Source organism: Gopherus evgoodei, chromosome 20, assembly GCF_007399415.2.
Source record: "Gopherus evgoodei ecotype Sinaloan lineage chromosome 20, rGopEvg1_v1.p, whole genome shotgun sequence".
Classification (NCBI taxonomy): domain Eukaryota; kingdom Metazoa; phylum Chordata; order Testudines; family Testudinidae; genus Gopherus; species Gopherus evgoodei.
This window is the reverse complement of record NC_044341.1, coordinates 995,440-1,022,272: the sequence shown is the minus strand read 5'-3', so window position 1 is coordinate 1,022,272 and position 26,833 is coordinate 995,440. Positions and strand designations below refer to the sequence as shown.

Genomic DNA, 26,833 nt, shown 5'->3' with positions numbered 1-26,833 from the left:
GGTCTCCTGAATAGCAACTGACTGGTCCATCCTCCAGGCCTGGAACACAAAGGGCTGCTGTCAGTGAATTACTATGTGAATTCGCCAAGCTGATTTAATGCAGCTGTGCAACAACCAGGGCACAAGGTGGTGCCAAGCAATGAAGATACTGCCGCACTAGACTGTGCAGTCCGTGAGTGGGACATGCTGATCTGACCGTGGCTCGGGGTTGCATCAGCACAGGCGGAGTGACTCAGCCCCAGCCTGTGGCAGGGAAACAGGCCCTGTCTGCACTACAGACCAAGCCATGCTACCTGGCAGCATACCGAATACAGGCTGGTAATAGATGGCTATCTGCAGACTTTGCAATGTAAATCAGATACGTACCAGCTGCTGTATTTGTACCCGATCCTTCCCCTGCTGCCTCCTTCCGACTTAGGGTTCAGATTGGAGATGCAGACGGGATCACTCCACCTCAGATGCTCCAGCAGTCGCCTGAAACAGCTTCAGCCAGACTTGCTTTCTGAAACTGTATCACGAGAATGTTGAAATCATGTCTGCTGCCAGACTCCTCGCAGCTCTGGCCCACTCTGCAGCTGGAGCCCCCTCTTCTCCTGCAGGCCTCCTTCCCACTTCCTCTCCACCCTGCTCCAGCCTGGCTGCTTTCCCACTTCCTCTCTGGCTTGTTCCATCTGCTCTGGCCTCTTCCTCCTTCTTGGTGTCCCAGATCTCCACATCAGGAATCTGGCCATCAAAGCAGGAGCAGGATTTGAATGGGAGCAGCGTTCCAACTCCTGTGAGCCCTTCAGACCCTCACCTCACAAAGGAACAGGCCGATCTTTGTTCTGTCTCCCAGACACTGGCCAGATCCGTGCTCAGACTGAGGGGGGATCTGCAGTGATTTCAGATGGATTTCTGTTCCCTTTTGGAGTTAGTTCTCCTGACACGTCAGCAGGTTTTTCTCACTGCTGTCGGCCCCTCAGTGGAGCAAACAGGACGTCACAGCAAGTGGGTTTTTTCAGTTCATGGCCTCTCTCTGAGAACACTGTCCCATCACCTGCTGGCACCTGGAGCATGTGCCATGTCCAGTGTTTCTGTTGCACCAGGTTAGCTGGTGCCTGTGCCCCTTGCTTTTCTCAAGTTATTTCCTTATTTTCTCAGTTAATTGCCTAGAGCCAAGCCCTTTTCTGTGTATGTTTTCCCAGCCTCACCTCTCCGTGGCGCCTGTCTCACAGGGACAGGTGATCAGCCTTCGGGGCACTGTATGGTACCTGGCTGCAGGCTGCCATTTGACATCAGCAGTCTTCCTTCAACTCCCAGCATTCCTGCTGCTTTCTCCTGCCATCCTGCACTAAACCCTCCACATGTAACCCATTAATTACATAACAAACAATGTATTATGTCATCGTACAGATCACACATGAATAAATAAATATGTTGTTCTTCCCAGAGTTATCAGAAAGCTTCAGAGTCATTAGATAATCACCGTGATTTTTCTCCAGGATTGCATTTCCACTTGGACAATCAGAGGAGACTCACTTTCACTTCCTGTGTCTCAGGCACTGGCCCAGGGCGGCAATGGTGGATTTCAGACAATGCAGGGGAAGGTTAAGACTAAGAGCCATTATTACAAGTACATAAATAAACAAACATCACAAAAAGCTTTTAAAAAAAATAAAATTCAAATGTCAAGCCTAAACTACCAGATAGTTTCCCCTTTATAAAAGAGCAAAAACATTTCTCCAAAAATGTTTTTTTTTCCTTTTCTGGTATTAAATATAAACTAGTCTCCAAACCCAGGTATTTTCTTAAATTTTATTTCCTGCTTTGATTAGAGAATTTGGAGAAGATTTTCAAAACTGGCTAGTGATTTTGGGTGCCAAGCCCGAGACTCAAAGAAACCTGTGAATTTGCTGAAAGTGCTGAGTGCCCATGCTTGGAGAAATCAGACCTAAAGGGAGCAATATCCCTGCTTAAAGTAAATCTCATTTCTACAGAGCATTCTGAAAAAAATCTTAATCAGAGCAACAGAGACTCCAGGACTAGCAAAGCCTTGGAAAGATTCATTTAATGGCAAAATTCAGAAGACCATCTCCTTCAGCCGCACCTTACTGAAAACAAATCATTTCTGATTAAAATGCAGCAATGTCTTGTGCCACAGCTGATGTGAGCAAAATGTGAAGCATCTGCTTCATTATGCAAATCAATCAGTGCAGAGTCTCTCTCGGAGAAGGTGCCGGAACAAGGGCTTGTCTACACTTAAAATCCTGCAGCAGCGCAGCTGAACCAATACAGCAGCACCACTGTACTGACTCAGTGAAGACAAAACCTATGCAGACAGGAGAGCTTCTCCCGTCAGCGCAGGAACTCCACCTCCCCAAGAGGCCATAGCTGTGTAGATGGGAGAAGCCCTTCCCTTGACAGAGTGCTGCTCGGGGGTGTGGATTCCCCCAGAGCAATGTAGTTATACTAACATGAGTTGCTAGCGTAGACCAGGCCCAAGAAACCAAACCAAACCCTCTGCATACTAAAGACAGGAGAGCATGGCTTCAATTAACAATTGTCACGATTGAGTTCCAGCTGCATCTGTCATGGCCTAGCAGTTATGCAACAAAACACCTGCCTTTGTTCTGAGCATTCTCTCATGAGGCTGAGGCTACACCCTCCCTCCCATGCTCCCATCATGAGTGAAATAGGGGGAGGGGGTTAATTCTTCAGTGGTTTCTATACATTCCGCATGTGTGATGCTGCTGACTTAGAGCATTACACAAATGTGAGACCATCCCCAGTCTGACAGACAGGGATCTGACTGGAGGGGAGTCACTGCTAAGATGGGAGATGAGGGGGCTGCTGCTGGAGCAGACAGAATGGTTACACCAGCTACGCCTGTGAGACAGCCTTTGTGGAGGGGGAGAGTAGAAAGGAGTTGGCCAAAATACTCCATTTGCTTAATGTTGTTGGGGGGGAAATGATTTATTTGAAGGAATTAGGCGCATTGTATAGAGTGTTATAAATGGAAGGCTGGTCCCCCAGCAGCACCTGCTGAGCCGGCCCAGGCTGGAGTGGAGGTAGAGGGGTCAGGATATTAGGAAAAAACTTGTTTTGCCAGTAGGCTGCTGTAGATGTTTTTTTCCATCTGCTCTAGAGGGACACTGAATTCCTACAATTCTGCAGCTGTTTTTTCATTTTCCAGGAGCCTGAGAATGTGGCGCCATTTCATGTTTCGTCTTTTCCACGTTTTGGGAATGATGATGGTATAAATATCCATCTTCTAAGCTAATGCCCCGAGTTGTTCCATAAATGAACTGCAGGAACATACCTGGCTGTAGGAGACAAGCACGGCTGCTACTCCAGAGCCCAGGCTCCTGCTAGCTCCTCAGCAGAAGCTCACAACAGTGGGAAGGGAGGGGGCAGACTGGAAGGAAAGCTTGGCCTGGGGATCGCAAACCATAAGAAGTATCTGTAAAATGCCATAGGGGACGTTTGTGTGTGTAATTTATACCAGCTCAAGTATAAACATGAGCATCAAGATCTGCCAGCAGCTGAGGTTTGCACCCAAACAAAGATGGCAGGATCTGTTCCTCTCAAAGGCAGTTAGCACAGCCTGAATTTTTCCATTAGCACTAAGCAGTGCCCTGCTTATGAGGACCATAACAAATAACCCCCCACCTTTGGGGTTTGTAAACACATCAGAACAGATTGGCTGTGGACTAGGCTGCAGGGGTCCCAGCACAGAGTAGGCAAGATAGTCATGGGAACAAGGAGTCCTGCACAGAGGAAAGGGCACACTGGAGACTTCAAAGAGTTTGGTTGAAAATAATAACCAAGTCCCCACCCCAGCAAGAGGGAGGTTGCTGGGCACTTCCTAGTTTAGGCTGCAACAGCAATGAAGGGTTTACTGTACAAGTTGTTTCAGCCACATTCATCACCCAAGGGCCTGCCAACCACCCTCCCGCACTCCCCAACTGCCTTGAGTCACTGTCTCCCTGACCTCCCCAGCAGACAAGCCCTGACGCAGGCTGCAGCCACGGCAGAAGATCGCCTCCAATAATTAAACACGGAGGTTGATAAATATATTTATTTTTAACGCCGCTTCAAAGGACAGATTCTGAAAATAGAATAACAGAGTACAACAATCACAACAGAGCTCATGTCAGCACAACTATCAGCAGCACAGTTACCAGCAATCTCTGCCTTGTGGTTTCCAGCAAACATAATTCAGTCACTCGATCAGTATCAGCTACATTTGGTGCAACAGTAGGTTGCAGCAGATTCTTTTACACAGAGACGAATCCTGGATTCAAAGCATGGTTAGAATGAACCGTCCCTTATGATCCTTGCTCCACCTTTATTAGTCACTCTTTAGATAGTAAAGACTCTGGGACTGGCAAACAGGCTCCTAAGGTGTATGTCCCACTTTTAGAGAAACCCTGTTTCCTCGGGTAAGATTCTAGAGAAGAAATATGGTGTTACTAATTCAGCCTGCCCCGGCAGGAGACATTCCATCATCAGTGTGGTTATAAGCTAATTATTGAGGTGAGTGCTCAGAAAAGCTACATTGCAAGCAGGTCACTACCCCAGATGGACTTTGCTTGTGGCTGGATTTATGGCAGAATTTTCTGCCCTTTCAGAAGCTTCCTCCACCCATCATTCTTATACCTGGACGCATGGGCGGTGGGTGAACCATAGGCTTGGGGAGGATAGCCCCTGACCTGGCCCACCTCTTCTGCTTGGGGACCTGCCTCTCCCACGCCCCTTCCCACCCCAAAGTCCAGAGCCCCCGCCGTCACAGCCACCAGTCCCCCCACCTCCGCCAGCCAGGGTCACCCAAGTACCTCCAGCCCCAGAGAACCCAGCAGGTGGCCCCCCCACCAGCCCAAGATCCTGAGCAGGTGGGCAGTGCACAGCCTCTCCTCAGCCCCAGAGCACTGGGTGGGTGGCACGTGTGACCTCCTCCCCCACCAGTCCCAGAGCACCAGGTGGGCAGTGCATGGCCCCTCTCACCCCAGAGATTGGGCGGGTGGTGCACAACCCCCGTCAGCCCCAAAGCACAGGGCGGGCAGCGCACATTCCCAGCGCCAAGCCCCCCCTCCCCCCAGCACTGGGTGGCTCCAAACACCCCAAGTCCCAGCTGCTCTGTCCCCAGCTGGCTTCCCAGAAGAGGAGCAGCCTGCCTGAGCTGGGGCAAACTAGCAGCAGGAGGGGGTCTTGGGGCAGAGCATGAGCAGGGCCACGCAGGGATGTTTGGGGAGGCACAGCATTCCCAAGCCTATTATACACACCGCCCATGCAGGATGTCATTCATTCCAGGTAATCCAAAATCTCAGGCTAGTAAAGTCACATGGCAGTAGCCCCAAGCAGCTTCACTTTGTTTGCAAGTCACATAGTCCTATAGGTTTTTGGCAGGGAAGAGTGCAGCTTTGCAGCCTGCTTAATGCATATGCTGTGTGTCTGCTCTGTTCCCCTTTGGATTTCACAGGGGAGAGGCACAATCATGAGGGTTTAAGGTTCATTAAAAACATAAAAGATTCCAAAAAGGAACTAACCAGGGAAGTTAAAACAAGGCTTAGAGGTCATGTATGGAGCTTGGAAACAGCAACCTATTCCTATTCAGAACTACTAATATGAACTAACCTAGATCAACCAAAGAATCAGATATACTAATACCAGCCAACATTTAAATCAGCTGGGCCAGTGGCTGTCAGCAGCAGGGCTGTCACCTCAGACCAAGTCAAGATCAGATTTGTGCTCTCTGGCCTATGAATGGGTGGTGAATACGTACAGCTGGGGAACTAACTACTGCCTGCAGGGGTCAGTGGGTCCATTGACTAATCCCTGATGTGAAGCAGCGTTTACCAGGATGCTGGAGAGTAGCCTAGCCTCAGGAGATGTTAAGACAGGAGGTTCTACAAATTTGGCCTTTAAGAAGATGCCAATGATTTCAGCCAACAGCTCAGGCCAGTTGGTTTACTGGCAAGGGCAGCTCTTGGGCTAGAATCCAAGGGTGTGTCTACACTTAAACTGTAGCAGCACCGCTGTAGCGCTTCAGTGCAGACACTGCCTATGCCAACGGGAGGGGTTCTCCCCTTGGTTCTCCCCGAGAGGCTGCAGCCAGGTTGAGGAAAGAATTGTTCCATCGACCTAGCGTTGTCTACACAGGGGTTAGGTTGGCAGAGCTACATCTCCCAGAGGTGTTTTTCACATCCCTGAGAGACGTAGCCATGTTAGTGTAAGTGCCCAGTGTAGACAGCCCCAAGTCCTGCCTTGCCCCTTCATCAGCGTGTTCCCTTGGTTAGGCACAGGCACCTTAGCTGCTCTTCAGAAGCACAAGGGACAGCTCTTCCTGCTCAGATACTCCCACTGAAGTGTTTTCCCACTTTGGGGGAGGGCTGGGGATGTGTGTGTGCAGAGACGGTGATTTCACTCAGTCACCCTCCCTGCTACACAGACAGCTGCTTTACATGCAAACAAGGTGTGAATGGGGGAAGAGTAATTCCCAGAGTGGCTGGAGTTTGCCCTCTTCACCCCCATGAGTCAGGAAGAGGTGCTGGCACTAGCGCTCGGGGGGGGGGGTTCACTGAGGGCTGCCCCACAGCCCCTAGCCAGCTCCTAATCTGTTCTGCGGAGGCAGCATAGCCAGGAATCAGTCTGATGAGCAGCTGACATCACTCCTGTGGCTAGAAGGAAGCATGTGGCACAATGCCGACCCTCTCCACAGGTCCGGGAGCCCCACATCCATCCCCGTGGCCAGTACTTTTCACCCTCCTCTGTATCAAATTGGAGAATCCGCATGGGAAAGACTAAAAGTCTGTCTACACTGCAGTAGGACACCTGTGGCTGGCCCGCGGCAGCTGACTCAGGCTCATGGGGCTCAGGGTGCGGGACTGTAAAATTCACAGTGTAGAGACTGGGCTTAGGCATAAGTCCAGGCTCTAGGACCCTCCCACCTCGCAGGGTCCCGGAGTCAGCTGACACAAGCCAGCAGTGGTGTTTTACTGCAGCATAGACGTACCCGACCTGTTCAGTCAGCTGCAAGCACTGGCTCTGTATTTCACAAACACCCATGGTGCTACCCACTAACTTCCTGGGCACTAGCCAGGCCTGCACAGAGAGGAGAAGGCCTGTGGGTTCCAGTGAGCTCCCTTCCTGTGACGCTGATTCAATAGATGGAACTTTCTAGCCAATCTTATCCGAATTAAGAGGTACAGAAACCCTAGATCTTATGCCAGTTTTAGCCAATATTGTGTGTGCCCCTGAATCCTGCCCTAGTCAGTCTGCGGAGCTCAGAGGGTCATTGCTTAACTCTGAAGGAAAGTGGAGAGGCTGTAATGTATGACAAGACCCACACCACAGGCCAGGAGTTTCAGGATTGGGGCCAGAGCCACCTGCCCAGCGCCACTGACGTGCACCTTGCCATCCAGTTTCAGGCAGCTAGTTTTAGGAGTAGCTTGGCAGCATTCCTGGTAACAGGGGGCAGCTGCTCCTCTGCCACAGGCTGGGCTGGCGGTCTTGCAGACTTTGCTACATCCAGCCACGTAATTTGAGCCAGTCTTCTTCATCTGCAGGAAGGAGACAGACATTAGCAGTCTTGGGTGTTAGCAACCCTCTGGGTTCTTGCATTCATGTTAATGAGACCCACTCAAACCCCCAGGCACATCCTCCTGGTTCAGAGGCAGAGGATGCACAGAGTCAGCTGCAGTGCCCATATCAAGACTCTAGCCGAGGCCCTTGTTGGAATCTGCAAGAGGTCAAGGACAAAGAGAACCACAGAGACTCAACGACTCCCTGCCCCAGGTGTTTGTCCCAGGAAGTTTGCTAACTCTGCTTTAGCTGCTCTGTGGATGAAGCCCTCCAGAGCTGTCAAAATGGCACAAGATCCACAAACATCTCTATGGTGAAAGTGCTATCAAGAGCCCAGCATTAGCTGTGAAATGGCAGCACAGATGGAGCTGAGACCTGGCCTGGAGCCCTTCTGTCCTGCTCCATTCACGGCTCTAGTTAAGAGGCACAGCTCAGGGTGGTTAAAGAATTGACCAACAAATCCAGTACCTCACAGAAGTTGAATCCAACGATGCATTCAGCAGCAGACTTCTTGCCTTTGAAGCATCCATCTCCATTACAGGAGAAGGTTGTGCACACTTTCCCCTACAAGACAGCCAGGAAAGGCACCATGAATCCAGAGAGCAGAGCTACCAGAACAAGGTCTGATGTTTAAGTCACTTTCCTTTTGCCTGGTTGTTATGAGACACTTGTGTGAGGAGCTAAAATTCACACAGGGAAAGCAAGAGGTCCCAGGGACCCCAGGATCAGCAGATTGCCCTCCAAGAGCCAGGTGGCTCTTGCGCAGTGGCTGGCATTGTCCAGGTAGTTCCAGCAAGCCCAAATCTGCATTGACAAGACCATCTTTCAGGGGCCAGCAGTCACATTTTACAACATTCACTGACACCCCAAATACAAAAAGATCAAAGAAAAATCAACTCCCAACCCCCAAACATTGCAGAAAGCTTCACTAAAATTGCACCCTAGCTGGCAAATGCCAAACCCTCCTCTGCCTCCACCCTTGTGGAGGGGGCTCTGCAGGGTCCCACAGAGATAAGCGAACTCCCAGACATCATCTGGGAATCTCTTCCAAGAATCAGAGGACTGAGATGAAAGGGTCCTGTTATGGATCTCTCTAGTCAATCTTCCCGGGGCTGTGCATGACAGTTCCCTACAGAACACTAGTCCACTGAGAGAGTGTGTGTGTGTGTTCTGCCCCTCCCTCAGACATGGTGTGTACGAGCTTTGGCCCCAGAGACGGATCCCAGGATAGCAGTCTCAGTATCTCCTCCCAGTGCCCCAGGACCTTCCTGCCGTTCACCACAGCACTGTGAATAGGGCTCATCCTGCAACTAATATTCCAGGCTACTTGGATTGGCAGCACATGGAAGAGGAACATTTGGCTGGGCTTGTTACCGACCGTATCCTTGCCTGGCTCTATACGAATCTCTTCCCTCTCACAGAGGCTACATATTAACCTTTGAGAGCAGATAGCATGGGGAACATTTCATCCACCACTAAAAGGCAGCCATTTCTGGGGTGGAACACCACAGTTCAAGGCAACACTACTCAGCTTAGCATTCCCACTGGCAGCATGCCTACACAGTTCTGCTGTCTGGTCATGCTGGAAGGCAATACTTACATTTTTGGGAGGGGGCTTCATGGTGGTAGTTGTGGGAGCTGGAGTGGTGGTGGGTGGCAAGTCACCTGAAACAGACATGAAAGGAAACTGATGAGACAGGGCTATGCCCTCCTGCTGCTCTGCATTTCCATGTAGCCTTGGGACCCAGGGCTAGAATCCAGAACATGGCCAGAGACTGACACGCCCCAGTAGAAGCTGTTAGAGTTATTTTAACCTGGGGATTTCCATTAGGGCACTTCAATACAGGAGATGGGTATTCAGCAGCCTCATGCCAGACCATGAACCACATCTGTTACTTCCCACCAATCCCTGCTCTGCCTACCACAGCTCAGGTGTGTCTGGTGCCTAAGAACTGCCAGGCCAGGCCAGGCGTCCATCTAGCCCAGTATCTGGTCTGACCACACCTTGGAGACAAGTTCAAGGAACCCCTACAATGGAAATCTGTGAAATGTCCCTTGTAGGCAGGTTAGTTCTTCCTCCGGTAAGAATTGTTCTCTATCCCAAGCCCTTCTATTTTTTGCCCCAGCTAATGGAACTGTGGATGTTTTCATCATCCAGGGAAGCATTTAATCCTTTGAGAAAAAGTCTTGTCACATCTTTGGACTCTGACATCTTGTGGCAGCAAGTTCCACAGGTTAGTCTGTGACCATTTGGCCACAAGTTTCACCTTGGCACAACGGCAGTGAGTGGTCTGAGGAGTGGCTGAGTGAGCCAGTCACACTCCTAATGGCAATCTGAACAGGTGGCTAAGTCCAGCTATGAGCCTGTGTGCCCCCCCAGGACCCAGCAGAGCAGAGTCACTCCCAGGGAGGAAACCTGGAATTCACCCAACTTGCTGGCCTGACTAGAAGGGAGAAGCAGCAAGTGCTGCACGATCCTGATAGTGGAAGAAGAGAGAACTAGTTTGTTCACCCCGTGGGATGGGATGAGGGAAATCAGGATACAGGGAGGCTCTTGAGGTGGCGAATGGGTGACTGCGATGCAGCTAGAGGAGGCAGTAGTAAGAGAAACCCCAAGTGCACGCAACTGAGCCGCTAAGACAGCTCTGCCCACTCCATTAGGACTGCGTGACCTCTACAGCTGTGGGTATCAGACACTCCTGCCAAGACATTGCAGGGTGGCTTTTCCAGAGAAAGCATCATTAGAAAGCTACAGTGCTCCTAGGAATCTGGGGCCTGGCCTTCACCAGCGATCGTAATTCAGTTAGTTATCCTGCAAGAGGCTTCCTACGTAATCCCTCTGGCCAAACCAGAGCCACTGGGAATCCAACCCCCCACAAGCACCAGAGCTGGCTCCTGAGCCAGACTCTATGGCCTGGATGGCAGGCACCCATCACTGCTCCCCATGGCTTCCTTTGGAAGGGCTGGCTCTAGCTGCCTCTGCTGTTGTGTCTTGCCTCCAGAAAAACGTGTTGGATGGAGACTGCTGTCATGTAGGAACTTCAGCTACTCTACGGCCTCTATGGGCTTCAGAGTCCCAGCGAGATAGATTCTGATCCCGCACCACACACACAGAACCGAGCACTCAGGGTTAGCAGCATAGACTTTCATGAGAGCAGGTCTGAGACTCGGGCAGAGGGCCGGGGTTACACCATGCATCAGCCAAAGGGCAGGGGAAGAGGGTGAGAGTACAAAATAAACCCACTCCTCCACTCAAGTGGCAGGCGCTCCAGGCCCACCCCTTCCATTCCAGCCCTACGCCCTCTGTCTTAGAGAAATAAAAGCCACAATGCAGCAGGGCCCTATGGGAGAGACAACACACATCAGTCTCTGGTCACTGGCATAGAATGAACCCTTCTATTTGCTGCCGGGAAGCAAAGTCTCTTGCTCAGAGTGAGAAGCCCAGTGCGGCCGGGCTGTTCCCAGCAGGCTGGTTACCGTAGGCGGTGGCATTGAGTTGCAGGCACAGGGGCGAGTTGCAGCACTCCAGGATGCACTTGCTCATGCTCACGCTGCTGTTGGTCACACACATCTCAGTGCCGTTCCCTCTCCCACATTCACTGCTGCACTTGGCTGTGTAGTTTGTGCGGGTGAGACGATAGAGCTGCAGGGACAAGGGAAGAGCCAGAGCCATGTACTCGAGATGCTATCAGCCACACTCGGCCCACGCGCCCAGCACTGCATGAAAGGGGTGGTGGCTGGGGAGCCAAGGAGCTCATGGGGTGGGGTGGGCTCATCTCTGCACTCCCCCATGCCACTGAGAACAGCCTGAAAAACTGCACCAGGGACTGCTCTGGGCAGCCTGGAGCCTGGGGGAACCCCCAGAAGGGGGGACACCCCGATACAGCCGACAGATGGCTCTGACAGCAAGGAGCAATTGGCAAGCTCTAAGGCGAGCTAGTTCTATCCCGGGGAGCAGGGCATGAGAGACACCAGGCTGCTCCTGCGAGCACTAAGCAAAGGCAAGTGTCAGAACATAGGAGACAGGATGGGGGGAAGGGGACGGACAAACCACAAACCAGGGTTAGGAGTGTGACAAAACCAGTCAGAGCAAGAATAAGTGACAGACTGTGCAAAAGGAGAGAGAGAACAAGAACAGGAGCTGGGCATGGGTTATGAGCCCCGGGGTTACCAGGTAATAGGCTGGAGAGGGAGGGAAATATTGTGACTCAGACTGCATCCTCCTCCCCCGCCCCCAAAACACATCACAGCAACCCAGGACCTGGGAAGCTCCTGGTCTGTTTACGCTGCCACTTCTACGGCACCTGCCTGATCTCTCTCCCCTCAGGCAGGCAGAGCCGAGACATCAGCCAAGATGCTCTCCCACTGTCTAGGAGTGCTGCACCCAGGGCGTTGGTGCGAGCTGGTCACTCATGCAAGGAGCAGCAGAGGTGACTGGCACAGTGCCCGAGCAGAGAACTCCCCTACCTCACAGTGAGACTCATTGTGGCAGGTCACGGTGTCATTGGCATAAGCTTTGTCCTGGTAGCATCTCTCTCCAGAGCACTGAAAACTCTGGCAGGTGAGCTGTGGAAAGAGCACACACACTCTGAGGGCACCTTTCTCGCTACTGACCTGCCACCTGCCCGACCCCTCCCATGCCAGCCCCATGCCGGCAATGCACCCAGCAGCGCTCCCCTCAGCTGTCATTTGCTGCTGCCTTGCAGATCGCTCATTCTGCCTCCAGCAGTGTATGCTCAGCTGCCCTCGGATGGACTCTGTGGTCTCATGCAGCACCAGAAAATCCACCTTTGGGGGAAGCCTTAATTATCAGCCACCCCCCAGGAGCCCCAGCCCTCCCAGCAGAGCTGCAAAGGAACTCTGCTCTTCTCTCGACTCCCCACTCAGACCCCTCCTGCCTCTCTGGGCTCCTGGCAGAAACCCTGGACAGTGTTTGGCTAATGGCAGTTTCCTTACAGGTGTGTCTTCTGTCCCATTCGCAGAGTGGTTGGAGACCATAGATGTGCTGGAAATAGGGGAAGTCTCCAGAACAGAGGGGGTGATGACCGTAAACATGGCAGGAGTAGAGCTCAGTTCTGGAAGATATAAGGTTTCCGAATGATAAGTCATCAGGAGGGAAACGTATCTTGTGCTCATAACAAGTTGAGAGCTAGGTGTCCGGAGAAGCTGCAGCCCTCCCCTTGCATAGCACGCTGCCTGATGGGCTGTTCAGAAATCGGCAGGGAAATCATGTGTGGGATATGGAAGGTACCAGAGGGGAAATACTCTAAACGTATCTGGGGAGCCAGAGACGATGTGTGGACAACACTCCACTGCATGAATACTAGCATCAGCGATTAATGTGTGGCTGATTTATAGCTCCTCCCTCACCGCTGGGACCTCCACTGAAGGGGTGAGCCTGGCCCCATAACCCTGCTTACCAGTGACGCTTTGCCTAAGGAAAAGTCTTTCCTAGAATTAGATCTGCCGCAGAAGGGAACAGGCTGGTAGCTGGGGAGGCAGATTAAACCTGGGGTTCCTGGAGCTCTAGCAGCTGCAGCACAGCTGCAGGGAGAGAAGAGCTCGGCACACGAGTTAGAAACACTGAGATTTTTCCTGTGTGTGGTTTCCCTTGTGCCCCCACCACAAACAATTCGGACAGGGTGGGGCAAGTGTCCAAACAAAACCTGTTGCTGTTGCCATGTTTAACGCAGTTTCCCCAAAAGGAGCCTAGAGTTGTCCCCATTGGCCAGTCTGCACCTCACCTGCTGATGCAACAGGATTCCAAGAGCTAAAATGCAAAGTCAAAATGCAGAGCAGGAGGAACCCTGGAACAGAGAGAGGAGATTGTACAGTGTTGAGCTTGTAACACCTGCTGCCAGAGTTACTCTGCCGCTGAATATGCTGCATTAAGGAAGTGTCAACATTCTGACTCTTGGGCTCCAAGGCCAAGACTTTTGAGTCATCAGCTTTAAAAGTCCTGGCAGAATAGGGTGTCTGGGAGGCACAGCGCTCCCCTCTCTCCCACCCAGAGGAGTTTGCACAGCCCTGTGCATGGGCGGGGGGGGGTGGTCACCCTGTTGAGTCAGTGGGCACAGCCTGTGAGCAGGAAATGCTGCAGGAACCTGAGCATGCTCTGGAGACAGCAGCTTTACCTAGAGAGCCATACTCCCTCCTCTGGCACAAACCCGTTAGAACTGACTGTCCTTGGACTGCTCTCTTCTCAATTCACTATTTTTGCTCATTAAGAAGACTGATTAATCACTTGTCAAGGCAGCATGAAGGGCACCCAGAATCCAGGACTAACACCTCCAGGATAGCCCCAATCCCAGACAAATGCCTGTGGAGGGCAGAGGGAGCGTGTCGCAGACACAGAACAGTAATGCTGTATTCACTGCTCAAGGGATGGGGTGAGCTATAGGCATCGCACAGTTTACAGGAAACGTCACCAAGGCAGCAGCATCTGCTTCTGGTAACTTAGCAGGATGCAGCCCTGAGCCCTGGGCCATCAATTCCCAGCAGAAGCGCACTGTGCATGGGTTGTGACACTGCCTGGGGCATGCCAGTGCAGGCCAGGGGAGTGAATACCCTGCCATTCCTCATGCAACACAAGCGACACAGCCATTGTCTAGAACTGTAAGGGCCCAGGTGAGCCAGGAGAGGATATTATTTGTGGGCCCTTTGAGAGGCCAGAGGAAGCAGCTCTCACCAGCCTGGGCACTGCCAGGAGAGCAGAGTTACCAGCATGGCAGATCATCACAAAGCTTCAGCCCAGCAGAAGACCTCTCGTCGCACTGCTGAGTTACCAGGGCAAGTGGCGAAGCTGCCTGGTCCAGTGATGCAGAGTGCCCTGGTAGCAGAGCCTCTCCCACAGCACTGGGGGAGCTGCCCGCTGTCTCTGAGACCCCGGCAGTCGCCACACCACTAACAGCTGCTCCCTCCAGAGCGTGTCAGTGAGGCTCACACCAGCACGTCCACCCGGTCACACTAGACAGTGCACGTGGCGGCCGTGTGTGGGGCACACACTGTAACAGGGTGCAGGAACCGCAGACTGAGACTAGCTTAAATCACATGGCCAGAGGCTTTGTGCAATGCCTGGGCTGCTGACCACACTGAGGCATTGCTCTGGGACACGGCTAGAGCCAGCTCTGTGGTACATGAGCCCTGGGTTTTCAACTCTCCCCTAAGAACCCCCCCTTGGAGGCAACTCAGCTTCTGCGCTGCCTTATTCCTCCCATTCGCACTGTGTGGCACATGCCCTGTGGCGAGACTGGGTTTCGTTCATGAGTGGTTCCAGCACCAGCTACCCAGCAGCCAAAGCAGCCTGGAGGCAGATGTCTGAGGGGGCAGGGCAGGAACATTTTGTCATTTAGAAGGTTTGCTTTTAACAGGCTGGAATTTGCTCCTGAAATGAAGTCACTTACCTCGGCCTGGAGCGATCTGACATTCCCCACCTGCCATCTTCAGCCTGGGAGGCGCTCACACCAGCAGAACCCTGGGGGCGGGGAGGGAAGACAGTAAGAGCCGCATCTCACTGCCATGGGACCCAGGTGTGAACATAGACTCCAGCCTGCACCCATGATACAAACTGCTCCGTGCTGACCTGGCTGCAGCTCCCTGTGAGCCATAATGCTCCAAGGCCAGCGGGATTCAGGTTTATACTTTCCCAAGAGGGCAATTCAGAGCATCTCAAGATCTTGTCAATTTCAGTAACTCTCCATGGCTGGCCATGGCCCTTCCCCAGGCCGTGTGTTTAGAACACCAAGGAATTGGGCCAGTGAAGCACAGGTCTGAGCTCTCAGTTGTCTGTGGTCAGCTGTCCTCATGAGCCTCACTATCTCCAGAGTCCAGCACCTCCTGCCCCACCACTCGCCAGAGCATCATGTGGAAAACCAAGCTCTCCTTTGACATTACACTCCTAGCCCTTGTGACTGAGCCTGCCCTACCTGGCGGGTACATCATACAGCCCAGTGACAGCTGTCAGGGGCCGCGTTCCAGGTTAACAGCCTCCTTATCTCAGTCGACTTTGCCTCTGAACCAAACGACATGCCAGTGTCAGCACAGGGCATTTTTTCATGGCATCATTTCGCTGACCCTCCAGCTAGCTCACTGTCTTAAACTGTCTCCCAGTCTGCCACAGCGCCCAGCCTGGGCCAGCAGCCAAAACCCCCCGTCCCCTCCAGCAGGTCCACACTGAGTCTCACATCTGCAGCATGCTGAAGACAGACGTAGGGGCACAAGTTTAACATCAGGCTAACGCTGCAAGGAGGCCTAAGCCAAAGGGGCAGCAGCTGATCTCATTCAGAAAGAGCTTCCTGTTCCCACCAGCCCTGCCACGGCTGCCCTCTCCAGGCTGCTGCACTGAACAGCGGCTGGCGCCAAGGGGCTTTGTTGCTCAGTGTTGATTATGTGGCACCTGTGGCTACACCCAGGTATTTGCAGCTGGAAGTGGGGTCAGCGCCTCCCGGAGTGTTGCAGCTCCGCCCAGGGAGCAGAGCAGAAGCTCCTGGCCTGCAGCGGGTGCTGGAGAGACAGCTGGCAGGACAGCCCTGCAGCACCTTCCCACCTGGGCTCAGGTTCCAAAGAGAAGTGCCCATTGCCGGCCGCTCTGCTCCATGTTCCCAGGAGCCAGCACAGAACTGCTCCTGCAGCCCAGCTCAGCAGAGAGCTTGAGAAGAGCCAGCTTTGCCCTGATCACAACCCGAGTCCTGGATTTAACTACACAGAGGTGCTACCGGGGGGACAGTTCGGGGGCTGCAGGCTGGTCAGACAGGCAAGTCAATGCGGCTTTAGCAACACTGGAGAGCTCCCCATGGCAGTAACTACCAAAGAGGCAGAGCCCTGGCCCTGGGGTATCTATCAGAGATAAATAAGACCCACCCATAAGAGGGTTACATATGGTCACAACTCACAGTGCTGACTAGTTGTGAGAGTCACCCCAGGGAACAAAAGCAAAACCGTGCGACTAGCAGAGCTAACCATGGTTAAGCCAGGCCATGTCCACACTACAGCCACACCGCACTGCCAGGGCACTGCAGCCAGGCCGCTGACAGCAATTGGGGTTTTCTGCAATGCTGTTGCTGTAATCCATCCCGCTGAGTGATGGCAGCTGGGTCAACAGTAGCACCCTTCTGTGGACCTAGGTGCATCGACACCAAGGGTTAGGTCTGCATGGCTGTGGCTCTCAGGGGTGTGATTTTCACCCCTCCGAGTGCTGTAGCTATGTTAAGCTAACTTTTTGGTGTCAGCCTAGAATGGCGGAGGCCAGTGCTCACTGTTCACCAGTATACACACAAGAACGCCTCAGACATGGGCAGGTAGCAGACAGGAATCAGAATTCAGCCAGAGACCCAGGAGGCCTCAGACTCATCACTAGCTATTCTCCAAGGTGCACTTTCAACCAGCCCCTCAAACCCCAGAGCTCCCCAGCCTCCCCGGATGATTCTGGCACGGCTCACGCTGTGAGTTCTGCCCTTTCTTCATTTCACCAGACATTTAGTCCAGCTTCCCAATCAGCCCTCCTGGGGGGCACAAGTCCCCCACTGCCGCACCAGAGAGGCAGCTCTCCCTTTCACAGGGGCTCTAACCTGATCCTGTTTGACAGAGGTATTCCCAGAAACACCCAGGAGACTAAGCAAGAACAGGCAGCTCAACTCAGTTCCCCCGGCTCCCCTTCACCCTCGCCCCAGCTCTGCACCCGGCCATCCAGCTCATCTCTCCCTTTGCTGAGCCTGGGAACGTCTTAATTCAGCTTCCCCAGTGGGCTCAAGCTGTTGGCGCCTAATGGAGCCCAGGCCTGGGTCTCTGCCCCGACCTGTGCCTGCCGGTGCAGCTCCCACCTCTCACGCTGCTGCTCCCGCTTCACCCAGGGACCCTCGTCACCCTCACTGGTTCCTGAGCCGAGGGGCAGAACTGCAAGAAATGCCCCTGCCACCACCCTGCTCAGCGCAGCAACAGGGGCCCTTCCAGTCACCGTGGCAGCCACAGCAAGTCAACAAGAGCAGAAACGGGCCTCAGGGAGCAGGACTCAGCGGACGCCTCCATGGAGGCCGACGGTCAGAGAATCTGCCCACTTCCCAGAGCTCCCCTCAGGGCCTGAGCTTCTGCGGCCTTGCGGCACCATGTTAATCCAAGCAGAGCGCTGCATGGGCAAGGGGCACTGATCCCAGAGAGAACCGCATGGCCCTGCTACAGGCTATGGCTGCCTCCAAGCCAGCGGGACAGTCCTGCCTGGGGCCTGCAAGGCATCTCCAGCCAGGTCAGGCCAAGCCCTTCCTCACTCACGGCCACCACCTCCTCCCCACTTCCCTCAGGCTCGGCAGAGGACGGGGGCTCCCTATCAGGAACGTGCGCTGAGGCGGCCTATGCTGAGTTCTCTTCTTGTGTGGCCAGTGGGGCTTCTCGATCTCTGGGCTAACGACCCAGCCCCTTCCCCCCTACTAACACCAACAGTAGGACATTCCTGGACAGCAACAGAGCCACGCTTTGCTTTTCACCTCAGAGGCTGCCTGGGCTACATGGACGAAGAGCAGGAGTTGGGATTAGATAGATCCTGGGGTGTCTCAGTGCAGATTCTTGTCCTCTGTAACACTGCAGCTGGGGGAGTGGCACAGTGCATTGTGCAAATCCAGGGGGCTGGAGTATTGTATTGGACATTTAGGAATGTGGTGATGGCAGAGATTGTTCAGCTAAGCAACATGAGGGTCTAGCAGATGCAGCACTGGGAAGGATGCAGGCTCAAGCCTGGAGTCTCACTTCAAACCTGGCACAAGCAACATTTTATTTCCCGTAAGGCTCCCCAAACTCATCAAGGCTGCCATGGCAAGCAGCCAGCAGCATCATCCAGGGGCTCCAAATGAAGTAAACACACATGGGATCCCCCGTGCAGCTCGGTTGATATAGCGACATTGTGTTTGCCTGAGTCTCACAGGTAATTCGTAAAGCTGCAAACAGACCCGGTGAGTGGCAACGCCTATGGGTTACTATGCTGATAGGCATTGGGCAGCAATTAGCTTCTGCTATTCAAAATAAAGATGTGAACAGCTGAGAAAGAGGGGCCTCTTTCCCAGGAATGAGTGAGCCTGTAACTATGATGCTAAGGGCTCCCACACAGGAAAGGAGGGGGCTGGTGATCCTGCACTCCTCACTCAGCTCAACCCTCTGAACCCTGCATTAGGGAAACACCCATCACATTTCTCCTTGGGCAGGGACGAATCCTTGTAGAGTAAGTACTGGAGACTGCAACGATCTCATCTTTACCCAGGGGCCTTTATGAAGAACCACCCCAGGGTTGCGAAGAACTCTCCCTAGAGGAATCACTTCACCCATCTTTAAAGTGCAACCAGCTCTGAGACACATTTCACAGCAAATAGCAGCACAAGAGTCCAGGGCAGCAAGGGAAGACAAGTCCCTCCCTCATCCACGTAAAACTGCCGCAGAGGGGAGTTACGTGAACAGCATGTAATTACCCGGCCTGCAGTTTGCCAGGACACTGGGACTTACACACCCCAGCTCCCACGAGAAGTTCCAGTGAGCTAGAAGACAGGATGGGGTAGATCTTGCCATTTGTTACAGCACCAGTTGAGTTATGGAACACACTGGACTTACAGCTGGGTTCTCTTCCCTTCCCTATGAATCAATAGAATCAGCAGCATCACTTCCCCCTCTCTCCTGAAGAGCTTACTTGACTTTTCACCTTTCTCCAATTGCCAAAGCCGCTTTCCTGGTGGATGGGCTGATGGGAGGTCTTGTGCTGTGCAAAGCAGACAGGAGTGAGCATAACCACCTCTGAGCACACACTCATCTCTGACACAGCAGCTTCATCTTTCACTAGTCCGCAAACCTGATTTAAAGCTCCTGTGACTGACCCTTGGGCCCCAGCTTTAGGACATCAGTAAAATATCAGCTATCTATCAAACCAAGAGCCAGAAGCTCTGTGCTGGCCACAAGGGGCCATGGCCCCAGTTTACTTTTCATCTGAAAGTCGGCCCTACGCCCAGCTCATTAAACCTGCTAGGTCCCATTCTGGCCCTTCCCCTTTTGTTACCCCATTGAAAGCCCCTCCCGGAGATAACAACCATGCTGAATTCATTAGGTGGCAGCGCTAGCCCCAGAGGCTAAGGGAACCCGGGCACAGGCAGGCCATGGCAGGCTGGATTTAGCTCTGCTCACTGGCTGACATTCCCACTTGCCCCGTGCAGAAGGCTCAGGTGGGATGTCAGGGGCACACAGGCCTTTGCCAGGCCCCTGCACATGGTGATTTTCACTTTAAATGGACATGGGAAAATACTAGCAAGAAAAATGCCTATTTCCAAAAACACCCCTCCTGGCCCCTTGTGGTTTAGCAAAGAGCAGCACATGGGCCTAATCGTTCTGGGGCATAACTGATGTGGAACATTCACAGCTAAAACAGCCTCCACTGACAGAGGGAAATGCGTCGGATTGTAGAGAGCTGAACTGTGCTGCCGAAACTGGAGAACATTGGACTGACCCCAGGGTAAATGGCCACATCCCTCCTGCAGTCCCTTTCTCAGCGACAGGCATAAAGAGAAGCTGTCTCCTACCCCCTGGCATGCCCAAGCCGTGCATTTTCATGACCATGACTTGAATAGTGCGACCCTGGCTAGCTCCGGATACAGGTTGCTCATCAGTGTAGCAGTTTTGGAGCGACACAGCCAGCTCAGCTGGCCCGATCCACCATGACACGGCCAGATACCAGATCGAGCGACCATCACTCAGATCCAGCAAGGCAGGGACACTGGTCCCAGTGCAGTGGATCAATGAGGCGAGACAGGCCCACTGCTCTGATGAAGGATAGCAGCGCTTGTGGCCAGAACTGGTTTATTATTGTGAGATGCTGAAGCAGATTCCCAGCACCGTCACTCGGTGCATTCTGGGGAACGGGGGCCCCCCTCAAACAGCCCTTCAGGGGTCACCTTAGAACAAGTCCAGATGCTCCCACCAGGTCTGTGTGTGGAACAAACCCATCACCCTCCTACTGCCAGCTCACTCCTTGGAGCACACCTGGAGCCCCGGCTGGTCCTACGGGGAGGGGGAGGGGTTGGGGTTCCTCACACTGATCGCAGGGAGCCTAGCACGAGATTTTCTACTGAAAATTATTTATTTATTTTTTACAAGTCTTGCTGGTTGCCTCCATCCCTGCCTCCACTCACAGCAGGCAGAGGTCACCCCCAGCTTCTAGGGAACCAGGCAAGCCTGTTGCCACCAGTTACGATTTTATCAGGAGTCTGGCTGTATTTGGAGTTTCTCATAAACCCCCAGCTCCTGAAGTCCAGCAATTACAGGAGGATCTCAGCTTTCATGTACAGTAAATTTCTAGCCCTCCCACCTATGAAAGAAGTGGAAGCTGTGAATCCTACAGGCTCAAAGACAAGACAGAAATAAAAAGAACCCAATTTTTTAAAAAGCTCTTGATTTTGAGGGCCTGGCTCATCCTTTTTGAGCAGCGAGGATTGGCAGAACTGCCTCAGAGTCATGCACTCCAGCTAGCCCTGACTGCAGCCACTTGTCCAGTATGAATGAGATGAGGTTCCCCTTCCTACCCCGTCCTCAGCCTTCGAAACAAGGCAGAACCCAAGCAGCTCTTGCATCTGGGCCAGGGCAGCAGACCTGGGCCATTCCAGGGTGGAGGCTGGAGCTCACTTCAGGAGGAGAGCAGGGAGCGATCAGATTAACTTTTCTGAAGGAACAGAGCAGGCTAGAAATCAGCTCTGGGCTCATGCTGAGCCGAGCTCTGTTAGGATCAGAGTCAGTCGAAGTCCTGGGGCCACGGCAATGCACCCAGAGGATCTCTGGCACTCTGGGGCTGCATGGTGAGCTCCAGTGGGGAAGCCTGGTGGGGTTTTGATAGCTTTGGTCCCTGCTTCCCCATAGGCTCTTACCGAAAGACCAGCCACCCCTGAATAACGCACAGAGGTGCTGGAAGTCTCCTTCCTCACAGCCACACCTGGCTCCAGGAGAGATTACAATGAGTAAGGGTCAGGTCCAGCCACCCAAGAAAGGGGGCTTCCCCCCAAGGCAGGACAGGGGAAGGTCAGCCCATTGCATCAACTCACCCTGCCTGTCTGCTCTCCGCAGTTGTGATCGCCCTGCAGGGAGCCGGAGTGGGGAGCGGGGTGCCTGTGCTCGGCACTAATTACTGCCTGAGATGCATGTAGCACAGGTGCTTCACTCTGGTGCCTGCCAAGCAGCCCCACCTCCCCGCCCAGAAAGAGTGGCTCAAACCATTAGCCAGTGAGAGGTGTTTGTTACCTGCTGCTCCCAGGGATGCAGAAGGCTGCAGGGTCCAGGGGCAGGAGACGGGCACAGCTCTGGACTGCATTAACCAGAGAGAAAGTTTTCTGAATGTGGACATGATGCATGAGCCAACCTGTGTGACAGCAAAATTCCTGAGGGGCTGCAGGTGGGGAAGAGTCAGGGCAGCACAGCCAGTGAGTGAGTTCTATCTCCCTCCACCCTATGGGCCCAGCAGTCAACAGGAGAGCGAGGGAGGCAGGGCAGGTTCCACATCCACTTCATGGGTCCCTACATAGACAGCTTTACTTCCCTGCCAACAGCAGCATGTCCATTCTGAGCACAGTAACAGGCACTACGGGATCCACCCTGCCGCACGGGCAGAGCATGGCACAGGAAGAGTGGCCAGTTTGTTATCTCATTACGCCACCACTTTTCCTGCCTCCAACTCCATCCCCCCTCCACAGAATCAGAGGGAACAAGACGGGGGCTACGAAGAACACAACTCGGCCAAATGGAGCACGTCTCCATATGAGGCAAAGACACGGCTGGGCAGGCAAGCTGGCTCCCAACCCCCCACACTCAGTGCCAAGGCCAGGCAACCTGCCCTGGAAAAGAGCCAGCCCCTCTTCCAGCGCCTACACAGATTAATACAGCCTCACGTGGCCTGTAACAAGCAATCTTCTCACCCAGCTCCACCCTCTCCGTTAGGGACAGGCCAGTCACATGGACAACTCCTCATGGCAGCACTTCAAGCTCCTTTCACTTGGGAATCTACTGTCAGATCACCCACGGAACTGGGAAGTCCTCCACACCTGCCAGGGGGCTGAAGGGACAGATTCAGCTTCCTTGTGCACTCAGAGCAAAGAGGGCTAGTAAGAGGCACCTACCCCACCATGATGCTAGGATTTAGGGCGGACAGACAGACAGACAGTATGCCCTGCTCCGAAGAGCTCGCCCTCTGACCCACAGCCAGGGAGGAACCAGACCCACAGGCTCACTCACATCCAGTTGCATGTTCTCTCAGAGGACACAGTGCAAAGGAGCTAATAGGCAGCCCCTAGGGCTTAGCAGGTGCCATTCTCCCAAGGCAGGTTCTAGAGTGGGGCTGGGGACTTCTCATTCAAGGAGAAGTAGTGGTGGCCCCAGCTGGCTCTCCCCACTTCCACCTGCTGCCCAGCACACTGAGCTCTCCAGGGCTCGTACAATATAAAAATGGCCACACTGGGTCAGACCAATGGTCTATCTATCCCAGTATTCTGTCTTCCAACAGGGGCCTCTGCCAGATGCTTCAGAGGGAATGAACAGAAGAGGGCAATTACCGAGCAATCCATCCCCAGTCCCCAAATCCCCGTTTCTGGCAGTCGGAGGCTAAGACACAACGGAGCACGGCTGCATTTCTCATAAAACCCAGAAGTCTAAGTATGGAGACCAAGTGCCATTATCAGGGGCAGCCCCTGGGGACACCACCCACATGTGCTGCTGAATGTAACGATCAGCAGAGAGGGGAGTAGTGGGAACAATTTTGTGGCTCTCTGCTCATAGCAACTGCCTGATCAGCTGATCCTTTTTCACCAGTCCCCAGCCAGCTCCAGCCTTTGTACACTCTGCCAGGGCAGAAGAGGTTGTCCTGACAACCATTAATCACTGTCCTAGGTGCACATGCTATTAGGTTACCTGTTCCCTACTCTGGAGTGGAGGGGATGGATGCAGATGAGCCCTATTGTTTTAATCCCAGGCACTTTGGGGAATGGGAAGGTCTTTGCTGCAGTAGCTTGAGACATCCCATGGGGCAGCTGTTCCTAGTACTCTGAGCCTGTGAGATTTCGGACCCAGATTCTTTCGGCTGCTTGGCACAACGGTTCTGCGGCCAGCCCAGGCACGAGCAGGCTCGGCTGCAGCGCTGAAGGCTAGGGACGGAAGAAGGAGCGGTGCAGGAGAGCTCACAGGCAGTAGGGCTCAAGCACACATGATGCAGGGCTGCCCTGTCCCTGATCACAGATAGTTACTGCAAGTCCGGAACAGAGCTAGGATTAGAATTTGTGACCCAGCTCTGTGCTCAGCCCCCATCCCCTCACTGGGATTGCGATGCCGTTGTGTGCGCTACCAAGGGGCGCTTAGCTAAAGCTGGTATTTTCCTCTGCTCTTGGCATGACATGTGGGGCTTTCCCCGCTGGATACAAACCTCGCGCTGTTATCCAGGGCTCTGCTGCTTTGACATTAAGGGACTGCAGCGAAGTCCACACAGGGACTGCTCCCTCACCTGCTCCAGCCTGCCCCCCCATCGGAAACTGCCTTTGTGTCAGCACAGCTACTGCTGGGATCTGAGCACAGGGGCAGGCTGGTGCCTCTTCCCTAGCTCATCTGCAGCCATCTCCAATGCCTGCCCACCCCAACATGGGAGGCCACCTTCACACTAGATTTCACCTCTGTTCAGGGCCAGGAACAGGGCTGGAGTAATTACAGTAATCAGCCTGCCCAGCCAGACCCAATTAGCCTTGATTACTCACTCCCTTTCTTCCCAGACCTGCTCACCCCAAGGAGCTCTGGCCACTGGGATTTTAACTGAGCAAAATGAGCCAAACAAGCATGCCTGGCAGGCAGAGGAGCCCAAGGGAAACCCTGTACTTGTTGCAGGTGTAGAATCCAAGCCCCAGCTGCCTGTCTCAGGACAGCAGCACTCCCACCTCCTAGGAACATGCTCTCCAGTGATTCTCCATAGTCCTGCCTCACCTGTGAGCACTGGGCAGCAGCTAATCACTGGTACAGTCATGCTCTGCACTTCCCCCAAGGCATCTTGTGTCACGAAGCTGGGGCAGAATCACAGTGGCTGGAGAAGGGCTGAGGGTTCAGCTCTCTGGAACAGCAGCAGCCCATGTCCTGGCATTTCCTGATGGAGACACCCCTACAGGGAGACTCTTCCCCCCCCTCCCCCAAAGTATGAACTTTTCCTGTTTCTGTCACACACTGATCCAGCCCATCAGGCTAGGCAGTGCCAAACCGAGTGTGACCCTCCACTCTAGCCCTGTTCCCTGTAATCCAAAATGGGTTGGATCCTTTCCATCCATTCATCTGCTGGGAGGTGACAGAGCAGCTTGGTGTGAAGCCTGTTTCTCTTAAGCACAGTATGTGACTAGTCTCCCTGTTTCAATGGAAAGCAACACAGGCAGGGGCAGCAGCACACACTGTGGCATCGGAGAGGAAGGCCAGTGGTGCCAGTTTTGTTTCTATTGGCAGCACATCATTCCATATTAAACACACAGATATTAAGGGTTCCTGTTTAGGGATCAATACTGGATGTATCTTAAGAGGGGTTAGCACCCGAGATTAGGGAATTACTCCATTCAACCATGGTCCAAACAACCTGGAAGTTGAGCTGTGCATATTCACTGCATGAGACCCATAGGGCATCTCACTGGCTTAACCACACCTCCTCCTGTAGTTTCCAAGTTTCCTCCAGGACAGACTCCTTTTCCCCTGGTAACTGAGGGGCTTTGCTCAGACCTGCTCCAAAGCCTGCTGAACAGCCTGACCTTTCCCCAAATACAAGAGCTTTAGAATGGATGGCGAAGCTTGAGCCCTCACTGAGAGCAGCTTTCAAACTACGTTCTCGCGCAAGGGTTTGAGATCTGTACTGTGCCGTTACATCATCTAGCAGCTAGATTCTAGCCAAGTACCAGAACAATCCAAACCACACATGTAGCCAATCAACAGCAGGAATTTCAAACACAGGCCAGCAGTTCACATAGGGGAGAAAGTCACAAGCTTCTGCAGGAAATTCTCAAATCAATTTGAGAATTCTGGTCAGTCCATAAACAGAGTGATGAAATTGCACAAGTTACATGCTAGAGACGACTGGCCTGGATCAGCTTCCAAGACTCTGGCTGGGGTGCCCTCTGCTGAATAATTCTGCAAAAGCTTGCTGGGACTCGCTAAACTGACACTGTCTGGCAGACTGCATATTTGGATAATGATGCCACTTTGCCAGAGAAACTGCAGAGCCGACTGTCACAGTTCAGGGCCACAGCACCTGAAGAACTTCCCTGCTGTGTTCCAGCAAAGGCACCCGCTCTTGGCTTCCAGCTCCCCAGTGCTTGCCTCTCCTAGATGGAAATCCATGACTCTCCCTTCTGACCAGGGTATTTCCAGGCAGCACCATTCCCTGGCCTTCACTGGGTTACCCCATCAAAGACAGTCCATCCAAACAGAACGGCCTGCTCTCTCTTCAGAGACAGCTAACAGTGCAATTGGTACATTACAAGCACCACCAAGGTTTCTCTATGCAAGCCTACTGTACTCCTAAGCAATACAGAGAAACAATAAAAACAGTGAAAGAACCCACACATATTCAAATAAGCTTACCAGGAGACCTCCACCCCCAAATCCTAATATGGATTCTGGCAGGAGCAGTCTTCCTTTGAATCCTAACACAGGGAATTCTTTGTGTTCACAGCCTCAGCTCAGAACAAGCACACTCATAACACGTTCAGTTGGCCCTTTATACAGATCTGGAAACTCCAGACCAAAGACCCCTGTAACAGGTAATTAGCATACAATGAATCCTTCTCCCCAGGCCTCATCTTAAAAGGGTTGCCTTGGAGGAGAGAATGTGCATTTCCCTCACGAAAGGTACTTCCTAGGAAATCCACTTCACATATATTGTCCCCAAAGACCTCTGAACGTCCCAATCCCTTCCAGTGAGGATATTAGTCTCCTCTCCCTTCGAAAGAAGTCCCCACCAATCTCACAATCACACATAATATTTGCATTTACAATACAACGTCCCCCAAAGGTACTAACCCTAAGTAGGGTTTAACGTCATTCAATAGAGTTCGTTTGGGATGTTGTCAGCCTGTCATACTGACACCCACCTTCGCTCTCTGGGAATGGAACAAGAAATTGAGGTTAGTTTAGGACATTCTATTGGGTCTTCCTCATTTCAATCTGCCACCACACTCTCAAACAGCAACCACCCAACAAAAACACACCACTAGCCCCCAAGCAAAACCCTATGCAGAGGTTAAGGCATAGGGTTAGCCAT

At 53.0% G+C, this 26,833-nt stretch overlaps 1 protein-coding gene across 3 annotated transcripts; it reads right to left on the bottom strand.

Moving 5' to 3' along the window:
• Nucleotides 1-4,076: 4,076 nt before the first annotated feature.
• LOC115637746 lies at nt 4,077-26,701 on the bottom strand. 3 transcript variants are annotated; one of them, XM_030539316.1, is made up of 9 exons: nt 26,593-26,701; nt 14,964-15,034; nt 13,305-13,367; nt 12,517-12,635; nt 12,028-12,126; nt 11,038-11,203; nt 9,161-9,225; nt 8,029-8,124; nt 4,077-7,538 (listed from the first exon to the last, which is right to left on the bottom strand). In XM_030539316.1, exons 2-9 carry the CDS (start codon nt 14,998-15,000, stop codon nt 7,278-7,280), a joined length of 906 nt encoding a protein of 301 aa, XP_030395176.1. In that variant the 5' UTR covers nt 15,001-15,034; nt 26,593-26,701; the 3' UTR covers nt 4,077-7,277. The 3 variants fall into 3 exon arrangements, with proteins under 3 accessions (XP_030395176.1, XP_030395177.1, XP_030395175.1); XM_030539317.1 differs by lacking the exon at nt 26,593-26,701 and adding an exon at nt 15,744-15,805; XM_030539315.1 differs by lacking the exon at nt 26,593-26,701 and adding an exon at nt 15,486-15,787.
• Between the last annotated feature and the right edge of the window lie 132 nt (nt 26,702-26,833).